Genomic DNA, 13,883 nt, shown 5'->3' with positions numbered 1-13,883 from the left:
GTTCAAGTAGTTGGGTCCTTGTCATCCAAGTGGGAAACCAGGACTGAGTTCCTTGCTCCTAGCTTCAGTCTGGGTCAAGTCATTGTAATGTAATCATTAATCATAATGATGTATAATCATAATCTTAATGTAATGTAAGCCAATGTAGTCATACGGATGTGAACCGGAAGATAACAGATCTTTCTTTGCCTCTCCAATGGATGAGTAAATAAAGTATTTAAAATTACCATCAGGTAGTAGGTTAAGCTGCAGCTTACAACGGCTTACATTCCGTATGAGCATAGGTCCAAGTCCCAGCTGCTCCACTTCCAATCCAACTCCCTGCCAATGTACCCAAGGAAGCAGAAGACGCCCTAGCTACTCAGGCCACAGTCACCCATCAGGAGCTGGGATGAAGCTTCAGACTCGTGGCTTTTGTCTGTCTAGTTATGGCCACTGTGGCCATTTGGGGAGTAAACTAGTAAATGAAAGATCTCTTTCTTTCTCCATCTCTCCTACTCTTTAGGTCGCTCTGCCTTCTTCAAGTAAATCTTAACAAACGAACGACGCCTGTACCCTTTCCCCGTGATGCACAATAATCATGAAGACAACAGCTTTCAGTGAAACACGTGAGTTCTATACAACTACAGACTCTGAGTGGTTCAGAATGGGGATTCCCAAATATGTTAAAAAAGGAGGGCATTCAGAGACGATTCCTTCTAATTCTGTGGTTGTTAACTCTTGCATTAGGCCAAACCGCCCCCAGTTTTATAAAGACAAAAAACACTGGGTAACACTCTTCCAGTGAGGTGACAGGTGACCTTGTTTGGACAGCCATTTCTCAGCAGAGAAGAGGAAGCCAGTGGCCCCCGTGTTCTCTAAGGAGAGCTCCAGAGCCCGGGCTTACCTCATAGGTGATCGTATTCAAGTTCTGCTGCCCAGAACTAAATTTATTCTTCCCACTTTGTTTGCGCTGCTCTTTCAGATCAGTTAGTAGCTGGAATACCTAGGAAGACAAATAGAAAAGGCTTTATAAATACATTTGAGAAACATACCTAAAGTCAATGGCATTAGAAGACAATTTAGGAGGTTTAAGACCTCTTTCTTTCCACAAACCCACCTCTCAATGCTTGGAGTAAATATGAATCCCAGAAGCATGTGATTTTTAAAAATACTCTTATCTAACTTGAATAACTCAAATCTGTTATTTTACTTGAAATACACCAAATGTTTCCTATCAAAAATACACTGGATTTCAGAGCAAATTTTGCTAAAATAAACACATATTTGAAAAAAGGATATGTTCCTCTAACACAAAAATATTATTTCTCGAAAAGAAAAATTACGATGCCAAGTGACAAAAAACGAAGTTTTCATAGAGAAAAAAAAAGTTACATTTTCTCAATAAAAGAAAAATATTTATACATGAATGGTACGGTGGAGGGATGTCTTCAGTTTCAAGGTTCTGCCAGAGAACAAAGCAAAACACAGGTTCACACTACAACTAGACACAATGGAAGCCCCATCGCTGCCTGCTGTTCTCTCACAAATACACGAAACTCAATGAATGCAAGGTTTCCTCAAAAGATAAAAGAGCAAATATCTGGAAAAGTCCAAAAGAGATAGGGGATCCTAACAGAGGTTCCAAGGGCTGGATCAACAAACATGTCTTTCCCAGTATAAGAAGCAACCACTTAAAATGAACCAACAGAAACAATATAGTCCACTATGTTTATTCTACTACCTTCCTTAGAAGGCAAACAATGAAGACTCAGACCTCTTTTCTGAGTGCAGACCCTGGTATATGGCAAACAGGGAGTGCATGCACAGAACTTTTGATACCTAAAATTACTCTATCGGATGCTAGTACCAAATAAATAAACACTCCGTGAAATAAGTAAGCCAGGGGGCCAGCACCACAGCAAAAGAGTCTGTGGTACAAGTATCACATATTGGCACAAATTCAAGTCCCAGCAGCTCCACTTCTGACCCAGATACCTGATGATGACCTGGAAAGGCAGCAGAGGTCGGCACCCATAGGAAAAACTCAAAACAAACTCCTGGTTTCGGAATGGTCCAGCTACAGCCAACTGTAGCTATTTGGGGAGTGAACCACTGGATGGAAGGACTCTTTCTGTCTCACGTTTTTTATTTGTAACTGTGCCCCCCCTCCAAAAAAAAGCAGGCAAGGGCCTAGCATGATAGCCTCGTGGCTAAATCCTTGACTTGCATCTACTGGGATTCCATATGGGCATGGGCACCAGTTCAAGTCCCGACTGCTTGTGGCCTGGGAAAGCAGTGGAGGATGGCCCAAAAGCCTTAGGACCCTGCACCTGCATGGGAGAACCAGAAGTAGCTCCTGGCTTCGGATGGGCTCATCTCTGGCTGCTGTGGCCACTTGGGGAGTGAACCAGAAGATGGGAAATCTTTCCCTCAGTCTCTACTCCTCTCTATAAATCTGCCCTTCAATAAAAATAAAGAAATAAATAAATCTTAAAAAAAAGCACAAGTAGACAAAGGCACTCTCAATGTCTCATTAATGTTTCTTCTCTCATGAACCTCGTTCCTCTTTCCCTGGCAACTCTACACTCCCGAGTTACAAGTCTTAATGCCTGCTGAACCACTTATGACGGTGAGTCAACTAAACCTCTACTTTCAAAACAGGGACGTTAACATCTGAGACCAAAGATCAAAATGACAATGTAGAAAAGCATTTTATAGGTAACGGCAGGCAGAAAGAAATAAGCATCTTACTAGAAATCATCTGCAGACAGAAATGGTTCAAGGCACACGTTTCCTTCCCAAGAAGACATCCCCAGTGTTTATCTAGAACTTGGGAACGCAGCGAAGGTTGTCAGTGCAGCTTCCCCACTGCCCAGGATGCACTATGTGTAACTGACCAAGCACAGAATTTTTCAAGGTTCAACAGATGGTCCCATCTGTCATGTTTGTGTTCTTATTGTTTTTAAAGATTTGTTTTTTGTTGAAAAGTCATATTTACAGAGAGAAGAGGAGACAGAGAAAAAAGTCTTCCATCTGCTAGTTCACGCCCCAAGTGGCTGCTAACTGAAGCCAGGAACCAGGAGCTTCCTCTGGGTCTCCCATGTGGATGCAGGGTCCCAAGGCCTTGGGCCATCCTCGACTGCTTTCCCAGGCCACAAGCAGGGAGCTGGAAGGGAAATGGAGCTGCCGGGATTAGAACCGGCGCCCATATGGGATCCCAGCACATGAAAGGCGAGGACTTGAGCCATTAGCCCATCATGCCAGGTCCCCATCTGTCATGTTTTAAAGGTGAAACATACAGGTGGATTCAGTCACTTCTAACCAAATTGAACAATGAAGGGCAACTTTTCTGAGGGAACCACCACGCGCTTCAGAGCTACTTACCTCGTAATTACTGAGCAGGGCAGCGTTGGCATCCTTTCTGCAAGAGAGAAAGCGGCGACCGTCAGTCCAGGCATACAGCATTTCTGACACTAAACATCCACAACCTAACTCCTCTGCCAAGACCCACTAGCTCAGCTCAGGATTTCAGAGATTATACCCTAAAACTGAGAAATATCCTAAATACTACATGGTCGAGCAGCTTGCAGATAGTATCAGATTTCCTTTTTTTTTATAAGTGTAACCTATCACCTACCCATCACCAGGCAGGTAATTAAGCACATGCATTCCAAGTCTACACGGGCAGAAGTTAGGCGTTCTGGGAGGAAGAACAAAGGGTACAGGGGCCAATAAACCAGAGCGGAGCCAGAAATAACTGGAGAAGCCAAGTGCTGCCGCATCCTGAACCCATATCCTCTTCCCATCCCACCAGACCCCATTAGCTGCTGACAGATCAACAGGCTCCTGCTCGTGTGCTCAAGCAGTGGTTGACAGCCTAGTACCCCTGTGTAACAGCTGTCCAGACAACATCACTGTGTGTAGGCACGCATATAAGCACAGCCATGTAATTCAATATTCAGCTCTCACTGATCTGTTTCACGTCGCACCCCAAAGTATTGTTTTAGCAGTCTAGAGGGAATATAGTTTGACAAGAGTTATGAAATCAGACAAATTTGGGTTCATATTCTAGTTCTACCTCTTACAAGGGGCACTGAGCTACAACAAAGACGTGTTACAGTGGCTACAACAAAGATGGAGGTAAACCACAATCCAGAAGCACAGCATGGATTCTAAAGTCAGATCCACTAGAAATTGGCAGGATAGATATGAACTGTGTGGATATGCTTAAATTTCCTCATCTATAAATGGCAATTATGGCGTACTCTTGTAAGACTGTTCATAGGACAACACGTGTGAAGAGCCCGAGACACAGCAAGCATTCTGTGATTGCCATCACCATTACTACTTGTGCTACCACGTCATCACAAACTCCTCCTGCCTCATTAAACTATTATGATGAAATGAGACAACCAATCTTAAATTCAGCACAGTCCTAGGTGCTTAGTAGGATTTCCAATAGTGGGGATTATTATTTTTTTAAGACATAATCCCACTTAATTCTTACCAAAATCTTACGAGCAACTATCAGTGTGGTTCCTACTTTACAGATGATAAAACTCAAGCTTCGTAACCTTCTGAGGGTTACACAGTAAGACACCTAACCGAGGTGTATTAATAATTACAGAATTGTGGAAAATGAGACTGGATTGGATGAATGAAAGCCAGTCATTAGAAACCTAAAAATTCAGGTTGAATGCATTTGATAAAATGTGCATATTTAAAACCAGAAATGGGCTAAAATGATGAAAATCATGGCATATAATTTCAAACACAGGGGGCCAACTTGAAAGGTAATTTTCCCAGCCAATAAATACAGCAAATTTAGCAGATGGGTCAAACAGGATGGATCTAAACCTCATGTCAGTGTACTGATGCCACCATGACAACCAAATCGCCATATAAAGTTTACCAAACTCCACCAGTGACTCAACAACTATGATTTCACTGTTCTATGCTACCCAAATGATCACCACTGTGTTGAGATCACAAAGAACACAGTATTAAAACAAAACAAAACAAAAAAACAGGTATGGGGGCCCAGCCTGATAGCCTTGTGACTAAATCCTTGCCTTGCATCCCATATGGTTCACATAGTGCTAGTTCATATCCTGGCTGCTCCACTTCCCATCCAGCTCCTTGTCTGTGGCCTGGAAAGGCAGAAGATGATGTCCCAAGGCCTTGGGACCCTGCACCCATGTGGGAGACCCAGAAGAAGCTCTTGGCTCCTGGCTTTTGATCAGCTCAGCTCTGGCCGTTGCGGCCACTTGGGGAGTGAACCAGTGGACGGAAGACCTTTCTCTGGCTACTTCTATCTGTATATCTGCCTTTCTAATTAAACACACACACACACACACACACACACACCTTGGTGTGAATATTTGGTCTAGTAGTTAAGATGTTTGCATCCAATATCTGAGGCCCTGGACTCAAATGTCTAGCTCTGGATTCCAGCTTCCTGCTAACGCAAAATGGAGGAGGCAGTAGTTACAGCAGAAGGACTTGGGTTTCCAGTCACCTGGATGGAGGCCCTGCACCGAGTTCTCGGCTGCTTTTGGGAAGTGAGCCAGAGGGGCAGCTAACTCTCATTTTCTCTCTGCCTCTCCAATTAGAATAATAAAAGTTATTTAACAAAGGAAGTACCATGCACAATGAGTGTATGTGACAGTTTATCTGAAATTGAAAATGACATATCCGACCACATGCCATCTTTGTCCACTTAATCAGGAAGTCAACCTACAAGGCTTCCTTCTTTATTTGTTCGAAATTGAGTTACACTTCACTGTGCTCTCCAAAACACAGGCATTGAAACATCCCTTCCTGGAACAGCTCACTGGGGGGAAAAAATAAATCACATTATTTTGCTTCAGGGCTGATGGAACCATTCCAAGTGCCACCGTTATAACCACATTCCTAAACCACGGCACCTCCCTCCGTCATGGAGAATGTTTCATTTAAAAGAAAGGTGTCTTTGGCCCTTCCAAGTTACTACCCAACTACTTGAGTCAATCTTCCTAGTGCTAAGAATCTGAAGAGCGTCATCTTCTTTTCTAGAATCAACATTAACCAAGGAGGGAAAATCCTTCATATTTAGTCAAATGAACCTGTGTTTAAGAACCGGGGGAACAACGAATATTTACACTGTATCTTGCAGACTCTGGCTGAGAAAAGCTCATTTACTCGCTGTTACCACCATTTGAAGAGTGAACCAGTGGATGGAAGATAACCCTCACACTCTTTTCCTCCCTTCCTCTCTATCTCTTTAGCTCTTTCAGGCAAAATTAAGCCCTTTTTTAAAAAAAGAAATTTGGGGCCTGGAGTGATAGCCTAATGGTTAAATTCTTGCCTTCCACATGCCACAATCCGATATGGGCACCACCAGTTCATATCCTGGCTGCTCCACTTCCTATCCAGCTTCCTGCTGGTGTCCTGGGAAAGCAGTACATGAAGGCCCAAAGTCTTGGGACCCTGCACCCACGTGGGAGACCTGGGAGAAGATTCTGGCTTCTGGCTTCGGATCAGCACAGCTCTGGCCCACTGCAGCCACCTTGGGAGTGAGCCGGCAGAGGAGGATCTTTCTCTCTGTGTCTCCTTCTCTCTGTATATCTGCCTTTCCAATTTAAAAAAAAAAATTTTTTAAATGAATCTTTTATAAAGGGATTTGAAAAACTTTTCCTCAGTTGACTGAAGTTGACTTGCTATTTGAAATTTAACCTGTTAACATCTGCTTAACTTGTGGAGATAAACTGATCAAAACAAACTCTGGGAAACTGGATTCTGAATAAACAGAACAAGAGGATCTATTGACTTTCCTTAAAAGCACACAAACGAACACAAAGAGCTCACACACAGTGGCTGTTACCAACGCAATGACGAGCAGAATTGCTCAAATTCTGCCTGTTCAATTTGTGCTATTGACTCAAGTCATGTTTTTGGTACAGAACAACCTGAGAGTTGACGCAATCAACAATTTAAACTGTGGCAGTTTTTTTTTTTTTAAAGATTTGAAAGGCAGATGTACAGAGAGAAACAGGAGATCTTCCGAAGCCAGGAGCCAGGAGCTTCTTCGGGGTCTCCCATGTGACTGCAGGGGTCCCTGCCCTTGAGTCTTCCTCTGCTGCTTTTCTGGGCTATAGCAGAGTGCTGGATAGGAAATGCACCACCTGAGAATCCTAGCAGGGCTCATATGGAATGCCAATGCCACAAGCTGAGGAATACCTTGCTATGCTACCACACTGGACCCAGTGGAATTCTCTTGTTGTTTAGTAAACACCCGTATTGTCTCTGGTCCCAGTACTGAACTATTACATTACCCACTGTTCTCAATCTCAGAGTGTCCATCTGTAAAATCAAAGAGCTCCTGGGGCCTACAACTTGTGCTGTAGCTTAGGCTCCTCCTGTGGCGCCTGCAAGCTATATGCATTATGTACCGGCCACTCCGCTTCAGATTCCCTTTCAGCTAATCGCCTGAAGAAAAATACACAAGATGGTATGAGTTTCTGGGCTGCTGCAACTATGCAGAAGCCCCAAGGGAATCTACTGGCTCCCATCCACCCAGCTCCATTTGTTTTTGCTATATGGACAGTGAAGAACAGATGGGAGATTTTTGTCTCTCTGTAACTACCTTTCTAATAGAAACAAAACATACAATTAAAGGGTTTGGGCCATAGGGTTGGGGCAAAAGCAGCTCCCTGCAGTGTGGTGGCTGTGGGGGGTGCCCCAGCCAGGCCAGACCCAATGCTGGGGACTCAGGCCAAAGTCACTGCCGCCAGGCAGTGACCGAGTCCTAGGCTTTCTCCAGGCCAGCGTACCAAGTGGTGCCAGGCTCTGCCTACTGGCCTCCCACTGGCAGCTCTGGGGTTTTTAGAATATGTAATTGTTCCTAAGGACATACATGCATAAGGACAGTGTGAGTGTAGATGAGAGATGAATTCTGGGTGATTCCCAGCAACGGGGTCACGGAACTTTCTGGCAAGCATGGGGACTGAGATCTGAGGGTTTGGAGGGGAGAGTCCATAAGATCTATTTGGGTCAGACTGATTCACCAAACCACATGGGAATCCTGAGATGGGCTGTTAGCATAGAGCATCACTGACTGCCACACACCAGTTCACACCAAAGCTATGGCTGGGGGCCTGTCTGGCAGGGCTAGGTACCAGTACCTGATTGGGTGGTAGAAAAGTGGACTGGTCACACTTGGCAGGGTCAAGACACTAACCAACATGCGAGAGAACCAGATCCAGGGGTAGATTCTGTGGGGGAAGTGTGGGCCCAACCCTGTGGAAATACAAGTCCTGCTGGTTAGCTCACAAGCTGGGGTGGTGATGGGCTGAGCTAGGTGTGACCATGGAACCTGCCAACACTTATGGGTAAAGAAACCAACAGTCTGGGCAGGTCAAGGCAGCAGCACCCGAATGTGCATCCTAAAATAGGATGTGGGGTGGGCCGAGCTGCAACTGGAAGTAGGTGGACCAGGCAGGGCCAAGCAAACCTCAATTCACAGGAAGAACAGAAATCAGGATGGAGCACAGGTCATTCCGAAGCTAAGCTCTTACACCAAAGAGTCTGCATGAGCCAGGGATACTAGGCCACAGCATCGAAGGCAAAGGCTGAGACAGGCAAGGGGCTATGCCAAGTTGGGTCAGAGCAACCACGGGCACGTGCATAATCTAAGGCTGGGAATAGGCGCAGGTGGGGAGCTGTGAAAGCACACTCTTGCTGGGTTGGGGTTCCCCCTGATGAGTGTGGAGCCCGTACTGGGGGCTGCACTCTGGTCTGGATATGGCTGCAATCTCCCTTGGCACAAGTGTGGACTGGGGCTAGGTGCACCTAACCGGGCTAGACTCCAGCACCATCTGGAGAACCTGGGTAGATGTAGGACAGACTAGGCTAGGTCTCTGCCCCTACTGAGCCATGTGTGAGCAGTGTCTGGGTATGGAGGAGCCTTGGCTGGGGTGAAACATCCAACATCAAGAACTGGAATGGATTGAAGGCCAGCAAGGAGGGATGACCCATGGACCCACCAGTATGTGCGAGATCTGGCAATGGGAGAGGTTCTGATGATGGAGCTTGGGAAACTCCTCTGTCGGAACACAGCCCCTACAGGTGAGCACAAGAACCATGATAGGGAGCAACCCAGACCAGGCCAGAGGAAGATACCCACCAGCATACATTTGGCATAGGTCAGGGGCAGACTAGGCTGAACCAGTTCACATCACCTGCTGGCGAATCTGAGCACCAGAATAGAGTGTGGGTTGGGCCAGGTTTGGTTGCAACACAAAGCAGTGCACATTACCAAATGCAAACGTGAGGCGAGCTGTACCAGAAGTAGCTGCAGCACCCAAACAGCACACACAAGAACCAGGGAAGCGGGGGGCAAAGACGGCAAGGGGAATGTGGAGGGCTCCCCTGCTGGACAGCCACTCCCACAGGAGAGCAAGAGTTGGGATGGGGACAGACCAAACAAGGCAGGGCTACAACACCTGAGGGCCTAAAGTGAACCAGAACAAGGGAAAAGCCTGCCTGGGCTGACTGTTCATACTGGTGCAAGCATAAATTAGAGTGGGTGAGGGTTGGTTGGGTTTAGTCACAGCTTCAGAAGTCAGAGCTGGCACTGGGGGCTAATTCTGTCAAGTTAAACTCCAGAACCACCTGGAGAGTGCAAAATACGGAAGTTTGAGTGGCCTAGAAGGGAAAGAGTGAGCACCTCCCTCTTGGGTTACCACTCCCACTGGAGAGCACAAAAACCAGGACAGGGGCAGGGTGGCTAGACAGAAAGGCACCTGCCAGTATGTGTGTGGGCTGGATAGTAGGGTTGGTTGGGCTGCACTAGGTTTCAATGCCCATTGACATGTGCGAGAACTAAACGGGATGTGGGACAGACTGAATAAGTCTGCAGTACATACTGGCAAGCATGGGAGCCAGGGTAGGGGCAGGCCTGGTGGGAGTTATTGGGAGTCGCCCCAACTAGGCTGCAGCTCCCACTGGTTTGTGTGAGGGCCGAGTATGAAGTGGGTAGGACTGGGCTAAACTACAACACCCATCAGTTCACATGAAAGACAGGGCTGGAAGCAGAACTGATCCAGCAATCGCAACCACCAGCACGTGCACAAGCTGACTGGGGCGACTGACGGGGCTGAACCCTGTACTGGCAAACTCACACAAAAATCAGGTCTTCTTTTGAGATCCCTCCAATTGAACTGCTCATCTCAGAACCCCAACCATGAAGAGACTATGTCAGCCAGTGGATTCTGAAAAGATTTCATTGCGCTTGGAGTGGCAAGATTGGCAGCAATTCAGAACTGTTGAACTAACAAAACCCTCAGAGCATGCCCCATGTCTGGACCTGGGATGGGTGGGAGGCTGGGTGGGGCCTTTCTCTTTGTTTCTCCCCTGACACCAGATACAGGGGAAATGAAATGATGATATTTGTGCGGAAACAATAGTCTTACCCACTTTCTTGTAGCCCTTGACCCTTTGTGCCATAATCAAATAAGATGATAAAAAAAAAAAACAAAAAAAAAAACCATACATTTTTAAAGAAAATCCTTACATCTTTACACTATTTCAAAAAGATGGCAAATACAACAGTGTTCATGTTCCTGTGTCTATTAAACTCAGAAAGAAAAGTGAACACAAAATGTTTCATGTATAAAAATAATCTCAAGGCATTAAATTGGGCAAACACTTTACAGACAGACCATCCACAGCTGACAATGGTTCAACCTAACGATTTTCAACCTTTATTATACAGAAAAAAGTACATACATTCATGAGAAACCATGCTTGAAATACTGAATTTGACCTTTCCCCAGGCTGGATCTTCTCCCGTCTAGGACAACAGCAAGAATATCTCCTAGTCCATCTCAGAATCATAACAGGAAATAATCAATATTCTCAGCAATGCCCTTCGTTGCTAAGTTACAGCACAGTGTACACTAGGGATACTGAGTGCATTTCCCATTCATAATATTTTCATCTAAAGATGATTTTATCTTAAAAAAAAAATGGTCAAGAAAGCTTAAGGGACCAGTGTCATGGTGTAGTGCATAAAGCTGCCTTCTGCAGTGCTGGCATTCCATAGAGGTGAGAATCTGAGTCCAGGTTGCTTCCCCCTCCTTTTTTTAAAGATTTGTTTATTTTTATGGGAAAGTCAGAGAGAAGGAGATACAGAGAGACAAAGATTTTCCATCCACTACTTCACTCCCCAAGCAGCTGCAATGGCCAGAACTGAGCTGATCTGAAGCCAGGAGCATCCTCCCGTCCTGAGGCTTTGGGCCATTCTCTACTGCCTTCCTAGGCCACAAGCAGGGAGCTGGGTGGGAAGCGGACCAGCTGGAACACCAACCAGCGCCCACATGGGATGCCAACGCATGTTAGGTGAGGATTTAGCCATTGAGCCATCACACCAGGCCCAGCTGCTCCACCTCTGATCCAGCTCCCACTGCTGTGCCTGGGAAAGCAGCAGAGGACGTGACCCAAGTGATTGGGGTCCCTGCACCTGTATGGGAGACATGCATGGTTAATGGTAAGGTGCTTTAAGCATCAGGATAAATGAGAAAAAGGGATCCGAAATATATTTTTGGGGAACAAGGAAAGAAAGTGGAGAGGAAGGTTCCCAGGGCTTTAAGATAACCTCAACACTTTGATGCCCAAGATGAGAGGCAGGAAGGGCAGCCTAGAAAGGAAAGGGCCCCAAACAGTCCTCGACACGGACAGCAGTGCAGGAGGGTCTGTCACAAAGTCAAGAGAGCTTCTAGCATTTGTGCGCCAGCTGATGCTGAGGGAACAGGAAAGGGAAGGTCAGAAAAGCAGTTTGAGATTTGACAAGACAGAGACTCGAGTGATTTTCACAAGAGCCATTTCTGCAGCACCGGTGAGTTCAACGGTAAGCCAAGGGAACGAGGAGATAAACAACATTTTGCTGTGAGGGGAGGCAGAAATGTGGGAACAGGTAAGCACGAATGTGGCGACAAGATCTTTTTAAAAGATGAATTCTGGGGCTGGGCTAATCCTCCCAGCATCCCATATGGGTGCGGGTTCAAGTCCATTCCTGAACGGAGACTAGCTGTCTTACTTCTGATCCAGCTCCTTGTGAGTGTGCCTGGGATGACAGTGGAAGATGGCTGAAATCCCTGGGACCCTACATCCACGAGGGAGAGCTGGAAGACCAGCCCAGCTCTGGTACTGCGGCTATTTAAGGAGTGACTCAGCAGATGAGAGATCTCACTCTGCTTTTCTAATTAAAAAGAAAAGAGAATCTTAGAGAAAGTGTATACTATGGTTTAGACATGAGTTTGGATATTGAGTGTCTCCCAAAGGCTCATGAGTTGAGTGTTTGGTCCACGAACTCTTATGTTAATGGCACTAAAAGAGTAGAAACTTAATCCAGTTGCGATAGTTGAAGGTAGACCCTTTGGGAAATAGCGCATCAGGTCATTAGATCGGTCTTAACGAAATCCCAGCATTCTAAGTGACCGCCTAAAGCCCATTCCCTGCTTCATGCAACATGATGCCCTGTGCCACTTGAGAATTCTGCCAACGCAAATGCCACCCCCAGAAGCTGGAGCAATGGGGCCTGCTCCATCTTGGACCGTGACCCTGCACAACCGTGAACTAGAGAATAAAGAACCCGTTTTTCTTTGTAAAGTTAGTTGCCTTGGGTAGTCCACTGCAGATACAAAAAGCAGTCAATACAATGTACACATTTTAAACTTGTTTGTATACTAATAAGGAAATACGCAGGTAAGGAAGGAAATTAATGATGGTGGCTTATCTTGGAATAATACACATGAATTAAGCTGCAGATTAAATTCTACCAGTGGGTTGGCTACAAACTTCATCTAGTGGGTCAATTTTTAGTAAAAGAGAATACATAAGAGCAGAGTGTACAGTGTAAGTAAGAGATTGAACCCATCATTTCAGCTTTATATGCCGATAGCTACTTACAAAAAAAAAGTCTGGGGTCCCCAGCTTGGTGTAGCAGGCTGAGCATCTGTCTGCAGAACAGGCATCCCACAAAGGGATCCATTTTAGTCCTGGCTGCTCCATGGGTGAATAGCTCCCTGCTGACGCCCTGGAAGGCAGCAGAGGATGGCCTAAGTGCCAAAACCCCTGAATCCATGTGGCAGACCAGGAAGAAGCTCCTGGCTTCAGATCGGCCCATTTGTTTCTCCTATGTAACTGTGCCTTTCAGATAAATCTTTATTAAAAAAAAAAGTCTGGAAGCCAACACCAGTACACATAACCACTAATCATGAAGCAAAAAGCACCTAAAGGAAAGTGTTTTACAGGTGCCGCAGAAAACACAATATAGGCATGCTTACAAATTAACACCGCCCATGTAAAAAGCCACACGCAAGGATATTAGCAAAAAAAACCTCGGCCTGCATGCGGAACCGCGAGGAAACAGGGCAACGACCACGTGGAGTTATTAAAACTTTTCCTCCCCGTACTTCCGCGCGCACCTTCTCTGCCGTTCCAGCAGATCCAGCCCCGACACAGCGTCCACCCCTTCAAGGGCTAAGTGCGCCCCAGCGAACCCCGACACCGCCCCTTTCCAGGAGCCCCCGCCGCCCCAAGCACGGCTCCGCTCCAACCCTTCTCCGTCTCTTCTCCAAGCTACTTCTAGGCTCCAGGGTTTCCCAGGTCCCCGCTCGGAGACCCGGTCATGCTCCCCTGATCGCTGAGACCCAGGAAGGACCAGTAAATAAACGAGTGGGGAGAGAGCGACGGGGGTTCACGGCGCAGTCACGGCGGCCTGCGCCCCAGAGCGAAAAGGCCTTTTCCTCCCCGCCCCTCCGCAGCTCCTGACTGCCGTGTATCTCGGCCCAAAGCTTACACTTCCATGGCCGTCCTGGCCTCGGACACCCCGGCTGCGGAAGAAGAAGACGCCGCCGCCG

At 46.5% G+C, this 13,883-nt stretch overlaps 1 protein-coding gene across 2 annotated transcripts in view; it reads right to left on the bottom strand.

Moving 5' to 3' along the window:
* LOC121168019 (DNA-directed RNA polymerase III subunit RPC9) overlaps nt 1-13,883 on the bottom strand; it is a 31,744-nt gene extending 17,861 nt beyond the window's left edge. The window contains exons 1-3 of one of the 2 annotated variants that reach the window (XM_040997780.1): nt 13,823-13,877; nt 3,367-3,403; nt 887-985 (exon numbers count right to left, since the gene is read on the bottom strand). In XM_040997780.1, the coding sequence (XP_040853714.1) occupies nt 887-985; nt 3,367-3,403; nt 13,823-13,830 (144 nt within the window). In that variant the 5' untranslated portion in view covers nt 13,831-13,877. Of the gene's footprint in view, nt 1-886; nt 986-3,366; nt 3,404-13,822 lie in introns of both variants that reach the window. The other variant, XM_040997781.1, reaches the window with a different exon arrangement.

The sequence above is a fragment of the Ochotona curzoniae genome, unplaced genomic scaffold (assembly GCF_017591425.1).
Source record: "Ochotona curzoniae isolate NIBS_2020 unplaced genomic scaffold, NIBS_Ocur_1.0 patch439, whole genome shotgun sequence".
In the NCBI taxonomy this organism is placed as follows: Eukaryota; Metazoa; Chordata; class Mammalia; order Lagomorpha; family Ochotonidae; genus Ochotona; species Ochotona curzoniae.
Note: the sequence above shows the minus strand (reverse complement) of the source record. Positions and strands in the feature narration are given on the sequence as shown.